At 37.2% G+C, this 22,936-nt stretch overlaps 1 protein-coding gene across 1 annotated transcript; it reads right to left on the bottom strand.

The window, feature by feature from the left end:
* Positions 1-21: 21 nt before the first annotated feature.
* On the bottom strand, positions 22-4,640 carry ppm1g (protein phosphatase, Mg2+/Mn2+ dependent, 1G). The gene is made up of 10 exons (XM_056761573.1): positions 4,137-4,640; positions 3,872-3,941; positions 3,623-3,708; positions 3,369-3,492; positions 2,774-3,228; positions 2,519-2,647; positions 2,168-2,402; positions 1,520-1,649; positions 1,240-1,336; positions 22-1,096 (listed from the first exon to the last, which is right to left on the bottom strand). Exons 1-10 carry the CDS (start codon positions 4,245-4,247, stop codon positions 908-910), a joined length of 1,626 nt encoding a protein of 541 aa, XP_056617551.1. The 5' UTR covers positions 4,248-4,640; the 3' UTR covers positions 22-907.
* Positions 4,641-22,936: the final 18,296 nt, after the last annotated feature.

The following is a 22,936-nucleotide window of genomic DNA, read 5'->3' as shown; positions in this document are numbered from 1 at the left end:
CCAACAAGAAACACAATGATGTGGTATTTGTTTCCACTTGTTTATTGATTAAGAAAAAAAGGTGTAATTCTGAGCGATGACGTTTTGTTTACCTCTACAAGCCACAAAGATGTTTCGAAAAAGTACCAAAATATATATTCCAAAATACGTTGTGTATATAAACCTTAACGAATTAGATGGATGCTTCAAGACTGAATGGAAAACCGAAAACTCTCCTTCTGCAGTGAGGACGTTTGTACTTTGTAACTTTTTCAAGTATACTTCATGGGTGAAATGTTTCCAGAATTGAAGGCGATGATCCCAATGTAAGCCTTTACTCACTTCTGGTGCAAAGCTCTTAAAATGCAAAAGATGCTCTTTTTTACACAAGGGTTCAATACGACAATGAAAAACAGTAATCTGTTACTCACAAGCATAAAACATTGGAGAAAGGAATGTCAGCGTGATTTCATTCTGCAGAGCATTTTAACTTTTTAGATGTATCCAATGACCATCAGGGAAACAGACCAACATCTCAGTCATCACATTATTTAAAAAAAAAGATCAATTCATACTGGTGTCCAGAGAGAAGGTCACAAATACTCACAATAGATCCACTATTTAAAAAGAAAAAAGTTGGAAGAAAATAGTATGTACATAAGCGTATGATGGCCTAGACAGTACATCAGGAGCACAGAGTGACATTACCTTTGCTACCATACAGCTGTGATCATCATTCTTATCAATAGTAGACAGACCTGCTTAACAAATCAGAACAAAAAAACCACAAAGAACAAAATGGCTGATTAACAGTTTTTTTGAAGTGTTTAAAACTATAATGCTCTTTGTCAGGGAGCTTTTCTTAAAATTTTCCCTTGTGGTCTGAATTGAAATGGGAAAGTGTCCTTGAAATATCAGAACTGCAGTGTTATTCAGTTTTGGATTTCTTGCTGTCGCTTCCGTTCTCCTCTGCGGCGGTTTCGTCCACTTTCCTCTTCTTGCTGCACTCGGCCACGTTGCACACGAGGTGTGGAGAGAAGGTGATGATGATACATGTCATGTTGTCACATCCTGTGCCGTCCCCTGATGTGTCTGGTGCTAGGCAGTGGTCCAGAAGCTAGACGGCAAACAAGTGACACCTCTTAGAACATTCACTGGTTTTACTTTGGTTATTGGTAACTCCAAATGACAAATGTAGGTTCAAAACAAACATGACAACACAGTTATTGTCACACGACTAGTGAAAGAATCAGTGCTTACCTCCTCAATAATGGCAGTCAGGGGCCTGTCTTTACCAGCATCTGTTTTGAGTCTCTCAGTTACAAAGTCCACCACCTCCTGACTGCTCATTACATTCCTTAAAACAGAAAGTCAGCTATTCATCATACTAGAAACCAAAAGATACACAGTAAACAAATAGCATCACGACATCCATCAGGATGTCTAAGTAAAGAAAAACAGCCTCAAACAGTGTTAGAGAAATGCATTAAACACTTAATAAATGTGATATAGTTCTTCTCTTTATTTTCGTCCGTCTTACCAGATGCCGTCACACGCGATAACCATGAACTCATGGTCCTCATTGAATGTCAGAACTTTGACATCAGGTAGAGCAGAGATCATCTGTTCCTCTGGGGGAAGATTCTTGTTTCTTTTATAAAAGTGATCACCTAAAACACACATGAATGCTTGTAAACGATAAGGCAGAAATTTGTTATCGCAGAAATAAGTCCAGAGAGTGATCAGGAACCGGCGGGAAGCAGAAGGTCTTGCATCACACTGAAGGGCTTATTTCTCAATAACAGACGGCTGCTTGTACATTATCCTCCTCATTACATGGCTACTTGCCACATGAGAAACATACTGGACATGAAATGCGAATTAGAAATATTTTATTAGCGAATTTTTACAAAATTAGCCACTTCATTTTGGTTTTAAGGTAAAGAAACAGCGTTGAAAAGGCACAAACAGGCAATTTGGTTTAGTTACTTGTAAATATAATGTCATTAAAAGAGATATTTATACTTTATTTGTCAAAAAAACCTGTCAAAATTATTTCCTGCATCCGGGTTACCGTGTGTATTCAATTTTGTGCAGTTGTTATCTGGGAATAACGAACTACCAAATGTCGGGACTGGCCAATCAAAATCAAATATAAATAAATTTAAGCACTGTCATGTGTAGCTACCAATAGCTCTTGATAGGTTGAGTCCTCCGTTGACACGGCCATCCATCGTCACCTTCCCGCCAGCGTTCTTTATTCTGGCTAGCTCCAGCTCATCCTCAGGTTTGTGGTCATACGACATGTCCACAGCTTTTCCTTTTTCAGACACAACACATCTGGAGTCTCCAGCGTTGGCCACTATGAGCTGCTTTCCCCGAATGAGAGCAACTACAGCTGTTGTCCCGCTGTCTGAACCCGGCTACAAAATAAAGACACACGTGTGCATCATCAGATTAATGTTTATTTTACTGTAATAAATATTTACGTTGATCCAGTTTTAAAGGTGCTGTGCAACTCCACACAATACATTCTTACCTCTTCTTTTCCATCCATGCCAGGCAAGCACATTTCCTCCTCCTCGTCTGTATCCTCTTCCTCACCTTCTTCCGTGTCATCCTCTTCATCATTCTCACTGCTGTTCTCACCATCCTCCTCGCTGCAGTCCTATTGGACGAGTCAAACATATGACACCAGATGTCAAGTTTAAAGTCAAGAGTTTTTGCAAATGAAAAATCTGCTTCGTTGGAACAAGAATCTCAGGACGTTTAAGCTCAACTCCTCCAGCCTCACCTCTTCATCGCTACCCTCCTCTTCCTCTTCTCCCTCCTCTGACTCTTCGCTGTCCTCGAAAAACTTGGACTTGGCACTTCCTGGAGCAGGAGCAGCAGAGGAAGAGCAGGATGGACCAGCATCTCCAGTTGATCCTGGCTTATTAGAAGAAGAGCTACTGCTGCCGCCAGAGGCCGCCGCCACTCTTCTACAGGCCCTCATCTTGGAGCCTTCAGCTGAATCTCCAGCACCGGCTGCTTTCTCTTTTCCATTGCTGTCAGCTTCAGAAGCTCCAGATTCCACCTCCCCATTGATTCCCTTCTCTGCGTGAGTCTTCTCTACATCCTCGCACTGTTTTGAGGGTTCCTGATTGGCCTTTTTGCCCATTTTGTTCATGTTTTGGCCATAGCGGACGAGCAGCTCCTCGATTGTCATGGTGGCTTCTTCATGAAGTAGAGCAGCCTCTTCATTGTCAACTGTGGAGAAGAGCAATAAGCAATGCGTTACATTTCATTTCCTATACGTGGATAAAGGAAGTTGGAAATCTTCAGCCAAGCATGTGATGTCAACAGGGTAGAAGATGGAATGCATGCACATTACAAATGTGAATACAAACCATCATCTTCTTCCGCTACTTTTTCAGTTTCTTCCTGAGGGCGACCAGCTATCTGAACAAGCTCCTTGATAACTTCCTCTGTGGTGATTCTGCTGTCTATAGCCAGGAATGCATCTTCAAGAGCCTAAGAATGAGCATAAACAATAGTTCATTTCATATGACTTTTGAACAGGAAAATTGGAACTTGGGTAGACTTCAAACCTAAAAGGGACTCAGACAGGTGCATCAACAAAAAACTGAAAGAGACAAGTTACCTTTTGCAGCTTTCCATCCTTATATGTCTTCTGCTCTTTAATAATGTCTGGCAAGTATTTGGAGCAATACAAGGCGACCTCCTCACCTGGGAAAACACAGACTCGTGTTATTGAAAAATCCCAAAGTAGAGTTTGTAAGGCTTACATTTAATAACCAATCTTTGTGGAATTTTAAAATCGAACTTTAACATTATTTATGATTTATTATTATTGTGACATGCAGTGGTTTGTAGAGTCTCTTCAGCTTACCCCCATGGCCATCATAGACGGCAAACATCGCGGTTTCATCATCCAGCTCTGGGATGCAATTGTGGGCGTCCTGGAAACACAAAGCACGAGAGTCACTGACCTCACTGGCGCCAAAACCTTCTACCTTACATTCATAACATATGCTACACATTGAAAACACACACAGCTCTGATGACTCTTATAAAGAGATCCAACACTCACTTACAAAAACACGTTCACATTATAACCCACTTAAATATAATCAAGTAAGAACTGAGTGTTTTACCTCCATAGACACACGCCAGCCCTGCATGGCCGCGAACCCATAGCTCATGCACTTATTCCCGCCGTCTCCTGTGCTCTTCTCCGTGTTGGGTTGAGACAAGTAAGCCCCCATGATAAAATGCAATGTGGACCGATGAAAGAAGAACAAGTAATATCACGAAACCCCGACTTGCCGGCTTTAAAACACAGGTAGTATTTGTTTGTGAAGTAGGTCGCCGTCACATCTCCGTGTGCAGTGACCGTTAGATGAGAGTAAACCGGTGTGTTAGCCGGTCACTGTAGCTGCTGCTGCTAACACTGCAGATGTTGCTTGAGTTTATCAACGAACAATCACAGTTGAATGAAGAGTCCGGGCGAGACTTTCACAAACTCACATTAAACACAGACGGGAATCAAGGTTAATGCGGTTTAAGTCTCTTTTAAAACACACAGAAGCCCTTAACACGTGTGGGCCAACATCATCAACAGTCCACCAGAGAACTCATTTCATAGAGGAGGACTTCAGCACAACGGAAGAGGAAGTCTGCTCTATATCCGTCTGCGCATGCGCTCGATTCAAATCAACTCAACGGAATAGAAATTAACAAGTAAATTAAACCTTCTGGACATTTTAAAGAATATATTTCAAATATTTCTGGCGTTAAAACAAAATACATAAAATATAATAACGAGAGGCCTTATGTTTATAAAAAATATTGATATTTATGCGTGCTTGCCTTCAATGCATTGTATAAAAGAAAGGTGAATTAAAAATTAGTTTTTGGAAAGTTGTATGACATTTAACATATTACAAAACAAGCAAACAGTTGTGGGCACTTTTGACTAACATTCGCATATGGTATTCAATGGGTGTTGAGATCTGTTTGGTTAGAAGCATTCTTCCAAATATCTTTGTGTTCATCAGAACAAAGAAATATATCCACATTTGGAACAACTCGAAGGTGAGTAAATGATGACAGATTTGACCTTTTTGGGTGAAATATCCCTTTAAATTGTTAGTTAGCTTATAAGACACGTCATTAAACAAAAACCCTTATCATTACAAATTAATATCAAATTGTACTTTACAATACATGCAATTATATAAACGACATTTACCAGATGGTTATAAATTAGTGTAGATTCGTTTAAATAGCAAGTCGTGGAAATTGCGTCCTCCAGTGGAAGTGTTTAGCAATGATTTTTTAACTCCAGTGCAATCACAGGTGAAAGCTATGACATGTACTCATAAAATGTCTAACAAGCTTAGTATTTGATGTATATGTGAATCAAACGTTCAGACTATCTTCAATAAAGACACGGAAATTCAATAAAGACACGGAAGACAAAACATTTGAGCTTTTGTGAAACTTTTAACATCATTAGACTTCCAATCAAATTTCGATCTTTTAACATGTGACTAAAGAAAAATAGAAACATAGGCAAATTGCGCCGTCTAGTGGTCATTTTACGTAACAACACAATAAATAAACGCCACTGGCTCATTTTCACTGATACACAAAATTATGACTTGAATCACACAAAATGTTTCACTTTTCATTACCAACAGGATGTTTTTACTGTGTGCATCTTGAGACAAAACAATTGCACTGATATATTATAGGATATGTCAGTGCAAGTTGTTTTACTTCACAGGCTGAAGCCCTGTCTGGGAAACCGCCCCATATGTAGTTATTTTTACACAGTTTGAATTAAATATTTGACAATGGAGTGAGGAAGGCTAATGCAGAAGAGAATATATATAGCGCTGTTTCATTTCACTCGTTTGGAACAACATCAAACAAAATATTTACAGATATTTTATAGACGAAAATGTACGGTAAATTGAATGCATGATATAATGAAATGTACAGATTATTAGCCTATCATATTTACATGTAGCTAAACAAAATTACACTAGTCAATATACTGAAAGTGTGTATTATAAATATATATAAATGTACAGCCTAAAATGACTCAAGTATAGGGCAGCAGTTATATTTCGGATACTCATAAATCAATGGATCAATGTTTTATATTTTCAGTAAAGGACAAACATTGTTCCATGTACTCCTCTTATTTTCATTCACCCAGCTAGGGTAGTTGTGTAAAAACTAAATCAGGTATAGACGTGAAGCTATGAACAACAGTAAATGAAGGTCTAACGCCAGTAGTGTCACTTCTTGACATTGTTGACAGGGGGCGCTAAAACACAACATATCGTTAACTTTTCATGATTTAAAAACACCACTAGAGGGCGACAACTGTTTCTTCTGGGTGATTTGCTAGGGGCCACAAAAACATTGATTTGATTGAATTTAGAGTTGGTTATTGAATTATTTGTTTACAACAGCTTTGAATTAGAATGACTTTCGATAATACATTTTATTTGAAATGAATAGCTATTTTTTACTTAACCAACATGAGTTTTCAAAACACAACTGGAAGATCCAGAATACTAGATTTTCCAACCCTTAACACACAGGAGCAATTCATTTATTTTCATTTTCACTTGTTGATTTATTTATTTATTTGAGAGGCAGGACGGCACCTTTAGACTTGTTAAGGCTTGACACCTCCTTAGGCCAGATGACTTTTATGGACCTGCTGGACCTCCAGACGAGCTTAAAGTGACTTCAGCTCAAACACCTCTCAAAAGTCCAGAGCTGAAATCAACAATCTCGGTGACTTTTCACCAAATCTCTCAGAGAGGGTCATCCCCCCCAAAGCCGGCTGAAAAATGGGAGTCCCTGCTGTGATTGACGTTTCGAAAGAAGCCCGTCCAGATGGAGAGGTGTGAGAAAGTCTCTGGGCAAAAGAGCCTGAGGGGGGAGGAACATTATTCCCTCAACTGCTGAGTCACATGAGCTTCTTTGTTTGGCCTGCAGCAGCTGATATGTCCAAACACACGCACATGGCCGGAGCGTGGGACTGGTGCAACGCTTGCCCACCTAAACAAACAATCAGCAGAAATTAATGACGCTAAATGAGTTCAGGAGAATGAGGACCCTAGTGAGACTCGATCTGGCATCCCAGACTGGCACAGGGTCACCATGCAGCCATTCCCAAATAAACCCTTAGATCCCACTGTCTCCTTTTTATAATTAGGTGGCGTCATTATTCATGAGGCTCTGCGATATCCCCAGACTAATGAGATAGACACCGCATCAGGCCTTTTCCAGGCTTACGTCTCTGCTGAAGTGCCCTAAAACCTATTTGTTCACGTTGGGAGGAGGAGAACAAGGATCTCTCTCTCTCTCTCGCCTGCACACTCTATCCCCTTTTTTCTCCTTGATGTGAACAACTGATGACCCTGGAATGCACGACCCCCCGGGGATTAGGGTTTGCATGAGTCTATGGGTATGAAACACTGCCATCTGCCACCGGGCACATTCATATACTCGGCATAAGGCCACATCGTTTGTTGATTTAAATGGAGAACTTAACTTTCCCAGGACAGTATGACCCTAACACCCCCATCTCCCGTGCGATACTGTCTGCGAGCGAGCGGCCTGGCCAGAAGAATGAGACGTATTTGATGGGATTCTCGTAACCACATGATGATGGATCTGCTCTTCACAATATGGCTGTGTGTCTGCGCCCGTGGTGGGATTCGGAGGGTGTGAGAGCATCCCCGCAGCTGATTGGTTACTAATGCTAATGATTTGGAGAACGGTGGAAAAAGCATCATTGCGTGCGGGACACAGTCAGGCTTTTTTGCATTGTTTTGCCAGAGGTAAGGGAGCTTTTTGAGTCCTGATCACAAATTTGAACATGGTCTCGACCCGAGAGTATACGAGTAGTTCACAAGCCGAACCGTATATGTGTCCTTTGGTGTGACGTAGCAAAAATGTGGAAAAAAGTGAAGATGAATCTCTCCTCGGATGTCCAAATGACCTGTTTTTCAGGAAATGGAAAAATTTACTCTTTAAATGATTGCATACTGTGACAAGCACTTTTTTAATACTTTTTTGTTGGTTAGATATTTGCAGAACACAGTGACAAACATAAAGGATGACTAGTAATAATCATTGATGCCAACAAAAATATCCACGAAATATGGAAATACAAGGTTTTAGAAAGACAGTAGCAGTGACAGTTTGTTTTCTAAATATTTGTTGTCACACCACACCTGTATAATTTATTTGTCAACTACCATTACCAGTGAGTAACTAACTTAAAGTAACAACACTTCTCAATACTGTCCACCTGAAGTATTTTCTAAGAACGTTTTGCTTACAAAAAATCCTGTAAAAAATGGTAATGTTTTTTTTCTGTAATTTGGCGTATTTCCGAAGTATGTGAAAAATCTGTTAAAACACAGTAATTAAAAAAACTGTAAAATTTGGTAAAACTTTTATTACATTAGGCCTATACGTGGAAACATTTCTGTAAAATTATAGCTGTTTTACAGTGTATAAAAACAACATTTCTGAATGTTTTTAAACGTTCCACTAACAATGAATAATGTTTTTCAAAACGCTCTTTTAATATTACTACTAAAACTATGAGACAACTATTAAACACAACGTTTCCTGTCAGCTGGGACAGTAGTTTTTATGCTAACAGGCTAGTTGTCCGCTGATTAGCCATGTGGTTGTGACTTAATGCGACAGCAATATTTTTTGTGACCCTTATAAATGTTTGAAAGCTCCTTACAATGTTTCTTTTTCATGGCATCAGAACTCAGATTTATTACACACTATGACTTTAATGCTTTTAAAGTATACATTACTAAGTATTGAAGTACATTGTATGTGTAAGAATTGGACACTAAAAAGAATGATCTAATTCTAAAAGGTCAATATTTGTTGTTTTTAAAAAAAATTATGCATTTTTAAAGTATTAAGCCACCTTTTATTTGCTTGTAAATAATACAATTTTGACCAAGTTCTTCAGCATTCTCACAATCTCAATTCTCTATATTCTACTACACTACACAGGTTCCTATTTTCATGCATTTATTTACAATTTTTTTATATTTATTTTCTTTCTCATGGACAATATAACATTACAATAACACTATCAACAACAATCCACTACCCTCCACTCACAGAAAATCAATAGAACTTTACTCAAAATTACAGTTATTTGTTGTATGTCTCATTTGACATTTTTTTATGGATTTAATTTCCAGGCACGCATGTTAAGTTCAGAAATGTTTTTCAAGAAACACTGTGGTGCAATCACACATTCATTTTTCCTGTTTGATTATTTATGTTATGTTTTTTGTAGTAATCTGCAAACTCTGGACCACCAACAATATAATTGAGAGCTCTGAAAGGCATTTCTTTACTGTACATTAACATGCATTAGATTCCTGACGTGAATGAGATGTTTGAAAAGCTCAGTGGGTTGATGTGTGCTGACAATCCAGAGAGTTGTTAAACACGTCACTATCGCATCACACTCAACGTCAAAAGAACAATCAGTTTGACACCTGGGCTTTGTTTAGTCCCATCTCTTCCCTCCACACTGCTTCATTTATCATACGCTGTGCTGTCATAAAGATGTCCTGTCCGTCTCTTCTATAGCGTGACATTCACTCTGGCTCTAGTAATAGGACATCTCTACTGTTTCCTCTTCTGCTTTATTATACGAGAAGGTCAGGAACACATGGTTGGCTGTGTCCACATCTCACATCTCACGTTCACAGTGACGTCTGACAGTCTGTTTGATTCACATTCAGTGGAACCAGACCCGTGATAATGCAAGAGTGTTGCGTGAGGTGCGTCTTAAAGGGGCTTAAACAGTGACAGGCCCAAGTGTCTTGCTCTCAGGTTGTGACTGCTTTAAGAATTGCAACATATAGCGGGCAGGGATGATGGCCGGACAGAAATCTGCCCCCAGAGAATTTCATGAAAATTTTGCATTATCAAAAGTATTTCTACAGTGTTAAACACATTTCATTACAAGTAAACAATTTTTCGTAATCAAAACGCCTCTTTGAAAATATTTTATGCAAATGTGTTTGGTGACAAATAACACTCCACCTTTAAATCTATTCTGCAGATTGTACACCAAATATCACACAAGCCTGCAGATTCCATCTGGTGATATGAAGGCGACACACTGAGAGTCCCGTCTACATCTGTATTTGTTCTATAGTGCCAAATGAGGTGCAATCACCATATGGGCCTGAATGAGAGCAGTTTATACGAACCAAGCTTTGCTTACGGAGGCTGGGAGTTTGTTTCAATAAATGCTTTCTCACCTTCTCAGTTTGTGTTAGTGTGGGAAGAAACGCTGGTGAAAGTGGTGTAATACCAACATTCCAGAACCGAACCATCTGTCAGCACCCATCACACATTTATCACTAATCCAGCAGCAGTCTGTTTACTACAACATCAACACAAAGCTTTCCCAGGATGAATGTTTCTATCAATTGAAATTTATAATAGAATTACTGCATATATGAATACTGGAGATATAAAGGATTGGCCTGTGGCCCTCTATCTGCACCACAGGAAACACCAGAACTGTTCAAATGGGAAGTGACATCATGTCAAATAACTACTGTGAGAAATCTGTTACTTATTTCTATTTCCATATCCATTCCTGTTGCTTTTGTTGTTTTTTACCTGAAGAAAGTGTGTATTATTGTGACAAGAGGGGAAATTTGTTACAGATCCTTATCTGTCTGATAAAAAATAAAACGAAAAGGAAAACATTAAACCTTATGAAAGGTTTACAAAACACAATAACAATGTATAAATCAGACCATTGATTCTCAAAAGGTTCTACTTTTGGACACAGATTTGACCGTTTACAAAAAGACAGAACCAAACCTGACATATTTTCTTTATATTTTGTCCATGTTGTTTTAAGATAAATTGAGTTTAGGCTCACTTGACAAAAATGTTTATTTTGATCTGAAGGTATATTGTACGTATCATTTTTTTTTTCTTTCTTAACAAAACCAATACTAACATACATATGAAGAGCTCTTTTCCAAAACGCTATAAATCCATTTGAATAGTGTTCATGAAAATGACATTTTTTAACCTAGACCCATAGATTTTGTTAATATTAAATTGATCCTGTTAAAATGGCTCAGTCTGAACATGTTAAACAATGATTGTTAAATGAAACAACAATATTGTCGATTGTAAATTCAATCCTTTTATTCAATTTTTTTGCTTTATTTCTTTTTAAAAACAAACAAACAAGAGAACATGAAACATATGACATCAGGGACTCATACTATAAATTAATATAAATCAAATAAATGCAAATGCATGAAATAAATAACAGCCAAATAAAATTAATAGTAACAAACTAAATAGTAAAATAAAATAAATATGTTTCATGTTTCAATATTGTCCACCACATACAACAAATAATTAAAAAATAACACGGATACAAAAACCACTTACGAGCGAATTGTGATTGGTCAAGAGGACATCTCGCATTTAGACTAAAAACAGGTTCGGGGCTTACAGCATTTTGGAAAGAAACTACATCTTGCAGTACATTTTAAACAAGAAAATATAGCAATTTGGAATGAAACATTAATGGAGCGGTGAAAAGGTTTAGTACACAGCAAAATGGCATGACAAACTCATTTTTTATAAATTTGCTGTTTATATAAATAGCTCTTCATTTACAGTACATATAGGCTGTTTTTCTTCATTATTCAGTAAAATAAATAAATATATTTGTCTGCTTGACAAAATGACAAATAGTGAAGATGATAACATTCTTTTTTTCTTTTCACAAAACAAAAAATTTCAATAAAGTAACATTAATTGACCCTTACTAACTTAAACCCTAAACTAGTGTATATGATCTGTTCTTGTTACTTTTGGAAAATGGTGAAAGTTTTGGTAAATTTGCTCCAAAATACCCTAGAGATCGATTGGACTCACTGGCTTCCCACAACAAAAGATATGAGGGGCGTTTCCTCCTCCCTTTTTAAAGTTGATAAGTCAATTTTTCAATCCTAAATGCTGGATTATATGGTTATTTGCATTTCATCATTTGCATGACGACTGTTTTGTGACCCTTCTATCAGTGACCCTGTCCGGAAACAAGTGACCGGCTTTCTCACCAGTTGAAACCATTGGTCTGAAGGACCCAAAGAATAAAAAAATAAATTAAATAAACTCCATCCATCTTCCTTTTACCATTCAAGGACGTCTCAGCCTTTACAATGTGATGATATTAAATTAGTCCTTCAAGGTTTGGAATGAATTGGTTAAGTTGCTCTGAATAATGAACTGCCTCAAATATTTTAACCATTCATTTTGACGTGATTTTATTTTGATGTTTTATTACTACCCACAAAAATGCCAGAAGTTGTATGATTATCTGCAGTTATGATTGCTAAAGTTCTTTTTTTGGTTGAAGCTTGTTGAGAAACATATAGTCGCTAAAAACTCATATCTCCACTATCAAAGATTTTTTACATAAATTACTAACGGTCAACCTTCATGTTTGTAGGTTTTGCAAATATTGAACCGATAAAATGTATTAAAAAGAGTTTTTCAATTTTGACAACACACTGTTTAATTAATGAAAAAAGCCATGTTTCCTCACTTCTTTTCATGGCATTTTTGAGCTTTAAGTCTGACAACGGCGATATGTAACATTTCAGCGAATAAAATATAAAAACACATTATATATTATATATTGTGTCAAACAAATGATTACATTTTTGTAAGATTTTATAAAAAACACCACAAATTAGAAATACACTGGATTTAATTCAAGCTCAGCAGGCAGCATTCATGACACAATGTTAATTGTTTAGAAATATCTGTCAACTATGTCATGTCTTGTAAACACTAGTAACAGTTAGCTGCTAATTCTATTCAAACTATAGCAGAAGACTCTTTGATCTGCAGTCATCCAGTAAACACACAGACACATAAACACCTTTCTCAAGTCCTCATCTGCATCTGTACTGAGCTACTTCCTATTTGTCATCTCTAAAGCTTTGGTGTGTGTTGGTATAGTGTGACACAGCGGCTCTCAGTCGTCTGCTGTAATGTTTCATGTCACCGGTGTGCTGTTATCAGACCTTCAGTACAGAGTAGAGCAGAGACACACTGCTGCTCTCTCACTCAGATACTACTGAATACATATCTGAAAGTTACAATAACCTCAGATTTTTATGGAACTGATTTTCAACAGAATTGATTAGTAGGGCTGTTTTTGCTTTCTATCCGTAAGTTTACCTGAATAAATGTTTTACTCTCATGTCATTTAAAACCTGTGTGTGACCTTTTTCTTCAGTGGAACACAAAATAGTGTCCATGGATGTCAATGGGGTCCAATGATTTGGTTACCAACTTTCTTAAAAAAGTCCTACAGGTTTGAAAAGACATGATGGTGAGTAAACAGTCAAATAATTGTTTTTATGGTTTTGTGAAATATCACTTTAAATGGATGAATTCACTGGAATAAATTCTCATTTTAAATAATGGGTATTATTTACAATCGACATCATACAAATGTGCACTACATTGTCTACGGTCAAGGTTAAGTATTTCTACTTCTAAAATGTTAAAGTGTTCCAATGAATTCCTTATTACACCTTTAGTAAACATACAGCGATAAAACACATAATGCTGTAAAAAATCTGCCTCCATTTTAACGGGGCTGTGTGAAGTCTTTTTGAGGATCTATTGACAGAAATGCAATATAATACGCATGACTGTCTTCATAGGCGTGTAAAGACCTTACGCAATGAAGCGTAACTTTTTTATTACCTCAGAATGAGCTATGTCTTTCTTCAAACACCGCTGGTCCCCTTACATGGAATTCACCATATTGTTTCTACAGTAGTTCAAAAGAGAAGGCTGGAGTGAGCCGTTGGTTGCAATTCACAACCTCACCACTAGATCCCGCTAAAATCTCCAAGTTGCTACAAACAAGTATTTTTGTCACTCTTTCCTAACATTTCTACCCCAAACTTTGTCAGAATTTTGACTCGCAGTATAAACTGCAGTAATAACAGTAATTGTGGGTTGATCTGCTCTTTAATGGTGCAAATAGAACTGACAGGCCCCGGTGCTCACGAAGGAAACCCTTGGGACATCTTACTGCTTGTCGGTAGCCAAAAGGTTCACTTAATTACAGGATATTATTGAGCACACAAATTTATGTCTTGGTTTTATAACTCCATCTCAAAGATCCAAAAGAACTTCACAAATCAAGTGAACAAGGGCACCAGAGTCTCACACAAGAAGGAAATCTTTCCCTTTAAGCAAAATGACTTCTTCATTTGTTGAGAATTTGTGTTACAGCCCAAATATAAAAGATACAACAAGTAAAACCATATTCCCCCAAAAATCCCCTTTGTAGACATCTAAACAACCTTACACGAGACACCGAAATAAAATCCAAAAGAAGTTAAATGACAAATTGTTGATGTTGTGATGACAAATCTAAACGTCCCATCTAATTTTAGGTGACAAACCAGTTTGTTTGGATATTAATGCCACCAAAAGAGGGCGCATCATGTTAGCCCTCCCAGTCTGAGTGTTTTACAGAGTACATCTCTCATTGATTCAACCCATTCATTCACATGATTCAACCCACTTGTCCCCATGACTTTTACACATGCATAAAGATACATGAGGCATGAAGAGCAGTTTAAAGCTAACGGCTCTGTGTCTTTACATGCCGTGGGGCTTTGCATTATGTCGCCGCCGGCAATGGTGTAAAATTGAATTACCTGTTACAATGCATGCTATACACTGCAATCAGGATGGCTTTCTTTTCCCACAGCGTGGCATGGGGAGGGGTGTCAAGGCTAGAAAGCAGACACCAGCTTGTGGGAAAGCGATATAATTCAATCAGATCACAAAATGGGCAAGACCCGTTTTGTTCTGTCATGGAGTGCTGCGTTGAATTCAAAGTAGCTGGTGTGTTAGTTATAAAGAATAGAAAGGCAGCTGGATACACTCATTAGGTTAGCGCACTCTAACCAAGTTCAAGTTAACAAATGCACATCAATAACACAACGTTTGTCGTAAATTAAAAACAGCAACTGCACATTATCTGTGTGTTTTAAACTTTAGGTTAATAGCAACACTTTAAGAAGTTAGGCGCTAAATGATACCATGCTTTTTAGTCTTACCTTGTGAAAACCGTCATTTAGATCTGTAAAAAAGAATTATTATGGTAAACAAAAGAAAATAAATCCCAGATGAGATCTCAGCTTTGCTGTAGCTCAGTGGTAAGAGCAAGGTTGTGGGTTCGATCCCAGGGGATTGCATATACCTAAGTATAAATGTATAGATAACTGCAATGTAAGTTACTCTGGATAAAAGCGTCTGCCAAATGCATAAAAAAAAGTTTCCACTAGACATCAATGAGATTAAAATGAGAGCAAATGGAAACTTTTGCTCGAGTCTTCGTTGTCTCAGACATTTCCCCTGAGGAAAAACACCCAGAAATCTCACAAATGTCTCTGTTAGTTTCAGAAGAACAACAATGTCACAAACTGAGCTCAGATTTGTAAAGTCTGTGATCAAATGTCAACATGTTTGGAGATCTCAAAATGAACTCATACATTTCTCATTTACATTTGGTCATTTAGCAGACGCTTTTATCCAAAGCGACTAACAAAAAGTTTAAGAGCAATAGGCGTAAAGTCACAAAGGAACAATAATACAGTAGGTGCCAATACAAAGTTACTGGTTTCAACAAAAGCTAGACCAATACCTGTTGAGAGAAATAGAGGGTTAGTGTTTTTCTTATCAAATTTACTCAAATCCAGATTGTTTTACCAATATCTGCAGCAATCTACATTCGTTTTAGAAGTCCATAGTCTTCATGGATATTAAAAATGGTTTGATGTGTTTCTGTTTTTATTTCTTCTTAACAATGATAGGAGAAACATCTCAAACGATGTGCTTAACATTCCTAAGGACATTATCAAATCTTCTGAGTTTAAAATCTGAGCAATAACATTGTCCTCTGGGCATAGGCCTATACATACTGTACATAAACATGTCATGTTTCACCGTGTTATTCTCTGAATTACCATGAAGTGACATGTAAACACATCACATTTTATTTCACATTGTGTTTGCTGGATTCCATTTCCTAAGAGAGAGAGAGCGAGAGAGGTCAGATATGGCACAGCAGGGGCTGTGAGATACACAAAGCCCTTGTTAGGGAAACATCTCATCTGTCCTTCTTCTCACCATCGGCTTCTGTTGCCTTATCAGCGGCTTACATGGCTAATTATTAGCTCATTATTAGTGCTTCCTAAAGCACGGCTTTACCTCCACAGTCTGATTGACAGATTTATCAGCGAGGGGAAAGGTGGAGTGCAGGAGTCAGTATGGTCAGTTTCTAAAAGCAGCCGGTAATCATGTGATGTCAGATAGCTCTGTGCTAATGCTTCCTCTTTGACAACATCTCAGACTCAGCTATCTGCCCTGCCAGGCCTGTGATGTTTCAATCAAAAGATTTGTTTATTGTAAACCTCTGACTCTTAAAGGGATGGTTCACAAAAAAGTGACAATTCTGTCATCATTTATCTCTCATTTACTGACTCGTTCCACCCATAGGACTTTCTTATCTTTTTGGAAAACATGAATTGAAATAATGGTAATGTTGGGAGGACTGTAGCTTACACTGTGGCAGTACATTATGGTTCATTTGAATGATAAAACCACAAAATACCTTTATTAATGGGACATTAAAAGGAATAGCAACCAGGCATACATCAACAGATAAATGTACAATTAATAAAAACACAAAAAACACCATATTTGTGTATGTGGGTGTGTGGGACTTAGTTTTAATGTTTTACTTCAAAAAGATGCAGTTAATTGTTTTCATCCTCAGATATTTATTTTCATTAAAGATAAGCTCTTTTCCTCCTGTCGCAGACATTTTAGATATTTACACCACTTACCTAAATAATAAATGCTAAATAATAAAACAAACATATTCTAATAGCAATAATAATATGTTATTACATTATAATAATAATTAATACTAATAAATACATATTTTAACAGAGGGGGAATTCTGTGAAAATGAGAAACCTTAACACGAATAAAGAAAAAAAAAGTTTTTACCAGCGGTTTTTACTCTGGTAACAGCACAGATTTTAACATTTGGTGTTTTAAATACCCATGTGAGATCTCTCTTCAAATTTGTAAAGCATTTGTTTTATTTTTAGTGCATGATTTTTCATAGTCAGGTAAGAGCCATTTTCAGGATTGTCACATCCACAAAGCTACATATTCCTCATAAATGGACACATGAAAATTAATATAAAGTAACAATTTGAAGTTCTATAAAGAGGCATCCCTTCTACATTCATTGGTTATTATTGCTTCAGGATTGTGGATTTTATTTTACAGAAATACTTCAAAGTTTATCGTCTCCCAAAAACTGCATCCTTTTTTTGTCACATCCATAACACATGCTTATTTCCCTTTTTTTAAATAGATTTTTTCCCCTAGACTGACATATTTTTATGTTTAGACTATCAACAAGGGTTCAGTAAAATATAAACAGATGCTTCAATATAATCGTAACAAATTCATTCTCTGAGCATTTTATGTCACGTCCATAACGCAAAATGTCACGTCCAGATTGCCCAGAGGTAAATTACAAATATTAACCATATTTTCTTTATGTTGCCTGTAATTCGGGTACAGTTAACACCTGTGCAGTATTTTTACATAAATTCTTATGGATGTATTGATTAAAAAAATATTAATAAAACTACTTTTTTACATGGTGGGAATTTGATATAAATTCGAACAATTTAAATGGTAAAATAATTATGAATTTCCATGAGACTGAGTAAATATTTTGTCAGCATTAGTAGATGTAAAAGGCCATGTATGATAAATTTGGATAAATCAGAGACGTATATTTAAAGCCGCTATTTTTATAGGTACTGTCATTGCTACTGTTAAGTTACATTATTAGTGCTCTCAACAGAACACATATGGTGATAATGCTTTACGTAAGGCTGGTTTACATATGATAACCAGTAAGGAAGAAAGCCAGGAGGGATGGACACTAGTCTCCATTAGCCATCTGACTCTGTAGTCAGGACTGTGTGAAACGTGATGTTATGTCATTGAGAGGTGAATGCTCAGGTTCCGGTGTCTCCGTGAAATATCACCAGCTCTTTTCCAAGTCTCTGTGAGGTGATGGGCCATTTGTAGTTAAGTACAGAGTAAGGTGAGAATGGAGCTCATTCACACCTTGTGGGCAGCAGGGGCTCTGGGAACATTTCCCCAACTCACCCTGAGGGTCCATGAAACATTATGGTGTAGTGTCTACACCCTAAACCCTCTTCATCTGAACCAAACACGGTCTGTGTCACATTTCAACCTGAAATCAAAACTGGGGAATCCAAGAAATCCGATTTCACTTAAAGTGATAGTTCACCCAAAAACGAAACTTCTTTCATTATTTACTCACCCTCTTGTCATTTCAAACCTGTATGACTTTCATTGTTCCGGAGAAAAACAAAAGAAGATATTTTTATAAAAGTTGGTAACCGAACAGCACTGGAGAGAGATAACAACATTTTTCAAAATATCTTCTTTTATGTTATGCTTAAGAAAGAAATCATACCGTTTTGAAATTACGTAAGGGTAAATGATGACAGAACTTATATTTTGGGGTAAACTTTCACACCCAAAAACATTAAGCGTTTATTATAATTATCTATTATAATTATAATTAAATATATGTATTATTTAAAATGATTAATTTATATAATTTAATATAAATAGTTTATAATTATTTAATATAGATTTTTAAAACTAAAAATCAAGCAAAATGAGTTTATTACCGTAATAAAAATTACATTTGAAATAATTTTTGTTGTTATTATTAGTTTTGTCCTTTGGTACATTCAATTTATGCATATTATTATTTTTTATTTTGGGGTGAAATAACTTGGAATTGGAATAACATTTTCCAATAAGATTCATGTGTGATAGCGGTCCGTATCTGGTCTGAGTTGCCTCCCAACATTTAAATGAGCACAATTGTGCTGATAAGAGAACAAAAGAAAACACGGGCCTCAAAACAATCTCACCCTTGGGCTGCTGTGGTTCTATTATCACCTCTCTGTTTGATTACAGTCTGTATTAGAGAGACTTACAGAATAACACACAGGTCTGTGGCACCTCCTCGAGAACGCTGGATGAGCCGGCCACTGTTTAACACACTTCTGTGAAGAGGAAGTTGTGTCACGTATCAAAGCGAAAAGCATCATTTTACATACCTGTCTACAGACTGTTATACTGCTCAATTACACACCTCTGGACCAGGTTATACACCTTTCTCTAATCCTCCAGGGCTCTTCTCGTTCGGTCTGAGAAAGGCATAAGTTATGACACCTGGGTGGGGGAATGTGAAAGCTGGTTCCAATATTTTAACACTGATGAGACAGTTACGCTCTGTAAAAGATCAGAACATCCGGGGTCACAGCATGGAAAATCAGCGTCTCCTCCTGTCAGATGTCTGGGAGTGAAGCAGAGTACTCTTGAATGAACATATTTTATGAGGGAAGACCTGGATTTCTGTTCACAAGCATACCTTTAGGTCTCAGCTGCTTAAAACTTGGATTGCTTAAACTTGAAATTCGGTATTGTCTACAAATGAAGTATGAGGCACTATTAGCATTCAACCTACATGTACAACTGGGTGACGACATTTTAGGTGGGCTTTAATGTTTATAAATATTATGTAAATAGTTTGAAAGTTAGTTTCTATCTCATTTTTACCTCGTTGACATTTTGTTGTTTTTGACAACATTGATACTGTTTGAAATTGTATTGCCAATATCGTTTTTACATATATACTTTGTGAATCGTTATGGTAGGTTTTATTTAATTTTTGTGTTACATTTTATTACCAATATTGGTTACCAGTATCTCTTTGAGCCGCATTTCATGTATGAAAAGTGTTTTACAAATATGTATTTCTTTTTTCACTATTATTGCCTAGAAATGCTTAAGTCCATCAGACTGACATGGAACAATGAAAGACTGTTTAGCAGTTCTCACAAATGTAAACACTTTTAAATAGCTAAGACATAAACACAAAATGGAGAATGTAAATGGGCCAAAAAGCATAAATTCAAACTGAAGGAAGACATTCAAACAAATAAAATATGCTGTTTTGGACAATAATTTTGATAAATAAATATGAGGAAAACATATTTCCTTTTACTAGCATATATCACAAAAAAAGTTAGTTTTAAAACTGTCAAATTCATTTAAAATGTAACCCACTACTATTCTTACCGTAGCCTTATTTTGAGGCGTCCTGTTTAAAGACTGAATTTTCAAAAATCTAATTCAATATGTTTTTTTAAACAAACCACTGCTTGTATTAGTGTGATTGACATCAAAACCTTAAAGTGACCGAGATAAAGGCCTCTGTGACACTTTCCCCAATTTGACAACTTGCCCCATTCATTACATCCATCTCCAAAATCTGCTCCTCAAACGTCTGAAAGCTGTCAGAATTTAAAGGAAGGTTCTTCTGGAGGTCCATGGGTGTCTGCCTTTGTTTTATTTTAGTAGGCCAAAAATGTGTGACTAAAATTAGCATGACTGTTGAAAAAAAGCCAAGGAGAGAAAGCTCTGGACTCACACTTTCCTCTCTCACCTCTTTCCATCCGCACCAACGTCCCTTTAAGATCAAGGTAATGCTTTCTATTCAACCCAGAGCCGTAGACGGCCAGCACGTGAAACACGGACGATGCTAATGTGGCATCAAAGCTATATACTACATCCAAGCGCAGGATCAAAGGACAGCCATGAGCCATGACTTCCACCATGAATTATCATAATGGTAGCAAGATCATCACCTGAGATCCACACACCTCACCGGTCCACGAGGCTGAGCGGGTCACGCAGAAACAGGCAAAGATCGTGACCTCTGGTCGAGCGCTTTAACCCCGGCCTTCACGCATGTGATTGACATAACATCAGAGTAAGAGCACGACTGTTCAAGCTGCCATCTGTAAGGAATTAAAGCCTTCACAGCTAAGTGTCACTAAGCCGAGTGTGGAGAGAACTTTCCATTGGGGGGGTCATGGGGTTGGGAAGGCACAGGGCCATGAAGAGGGTGGGAAAACAAGTTTCGGGCATTAAGAAGGCAACACACATGTAATTTGCAGTTATTGAACTCCACTGGTATGGCCATGACTCGGCCCAGTAGGGGGTGACTCCTGAGATAACTACAAAGCCAGATGCTTCAGTCGACCAATCTCGCATCTCCGATTAAGATCTACTAAATGATCACAGCACCCACTGTACGTGTGGCAGCTCCAGATGTCGCAATGAACTCGGTATACAGTGCACAAATACAACTTCCTATCAGTCCCAAAACATTCTTGTAAGAAACATAATAGGAGGTAACGGTTGAGGGAAAAGACCAGCAGTTCCTATTTTGAATTGCATAAATCTTTGGCAGATGAAAGCGGCAGGATTTTATCATGCGCCCCATGTCATTATGGGTAATTGGGGCTTCAGTGTACCAGAGGGGTCACATTCCAAGTCTCAGTCAAATGTTTTTGTAAAATACAATTGTGGCACTAGTTTCCTATATAATCGAGCTACAACAACATGTAGAAGGTTGCCAAATCCTCAGTTTTCAAGCTTTTCTCGATTTCTAGCAATTGTTGCCGCAGGCAGACAGTTTCCCTTTTAATTTAAATGAAAACATATATAATATTATGTAATAATCGGGTTTTGCATCAAAGTATCCAGAAACCACTAACAAAGTGTTGTATGTTTTGTTGGCTTGAGTAGTTACATTGTTTCAAATGTGTACAACATTTAATTCCAGAGAAATGTACAAGATTAACAAGTGTAACGTTCCCCTCATTGCGTTGGTTATCAATAGTGTCATTTCTATGTTATCCCCGGTTTTTACTTTTAAAACCATGCAAAACAGTTCTAATGAAAAAATGTGGAAGGAGCAGCCGAGCATCTAGCATGCAACGATGTCGTTGTTCTGTACAACCGTCATGTGATCAAACATAATGGTTATAAATCTCTATTTAATTATATAAACAACATGATTTGTGATTCCTGTCAAATTTGATTGAAGATGAAAACTACAACTCCCATCATTCCATCCTTTAGCTGCATTAAGCTAAACAGTTGTTATCAGTTGTGTCCTAAAATGACATACTATAGAGAATGTGAAGCTACGATTGTTGCACCATGTTGGGTTGATGGCTGCTAGTGCGTTCAATGCAACGTTTCGATTTCTTGTTTGATTAGGAAATATAACTATGGTAGGTCGGTCTTGCTGTGTTAAAAACTGCAATAGCATTAGAAAAAAGTTGTTAAGGAAAAGCCCCTGGTTCTTTTATTTTCCATTAATCCATATTTCAAACAAAACAAGTAACGGCACATATCAAAACGATAATAGCAGTGGAGTATTATCCTCCCAAAGTGCCCGCGACACTGCAACATGAAACATTGGGCGTGACATCAGCTTCACATTCTCTATACACTACGTACTTAAACTAAGCACTATATGCACTCAACTTAAATTTAAGAAGGGTAGTATCTTCCCAGATACTAAACGGTTTTATACAAACCGGAAGTATTTGATGTCAATGGGACGACACAGTGTACAGTTGAAAGAAAAAGTATGTGAACCCTTTGGGCTTACTTGGATTTCTTCATAAATTGGTCATAAAATGTGTTCTGATCTTCATCTAAGTCACAACAATAGAGAAACACAGTCTGCTTAAACTAATACCGCACAAACATTATACGTTTTCATGTTTTTATTGAACACAACATGTAAACATTCATAGTGCAGGGTGGAAAAAGTATGAAACCCTAGGCTAATGAC

The sequence above is a fragment of the Triplophysa dalaica genome, chromosome 11 (genome assembly GCF_015846415.1).
Source record: "Triplophysa dalaica isolate WHDGS20190420 chromosome 11, ASM1584641v1, whole genome shotgun sequence".
In the NCBI taxonomy this organism is placed as follows: Eukaryota; Metazoa; Chordata; class Actinopteri; order Cypriniformes; family Nemacheilidae; genus Triplophysa; species Triplophysa dalaica.
The sequence above is the reverse complement of the archived record's forward strand: the minus strand, read 5'-3'. Positions and strand labels throughout refer to the sequence as shown.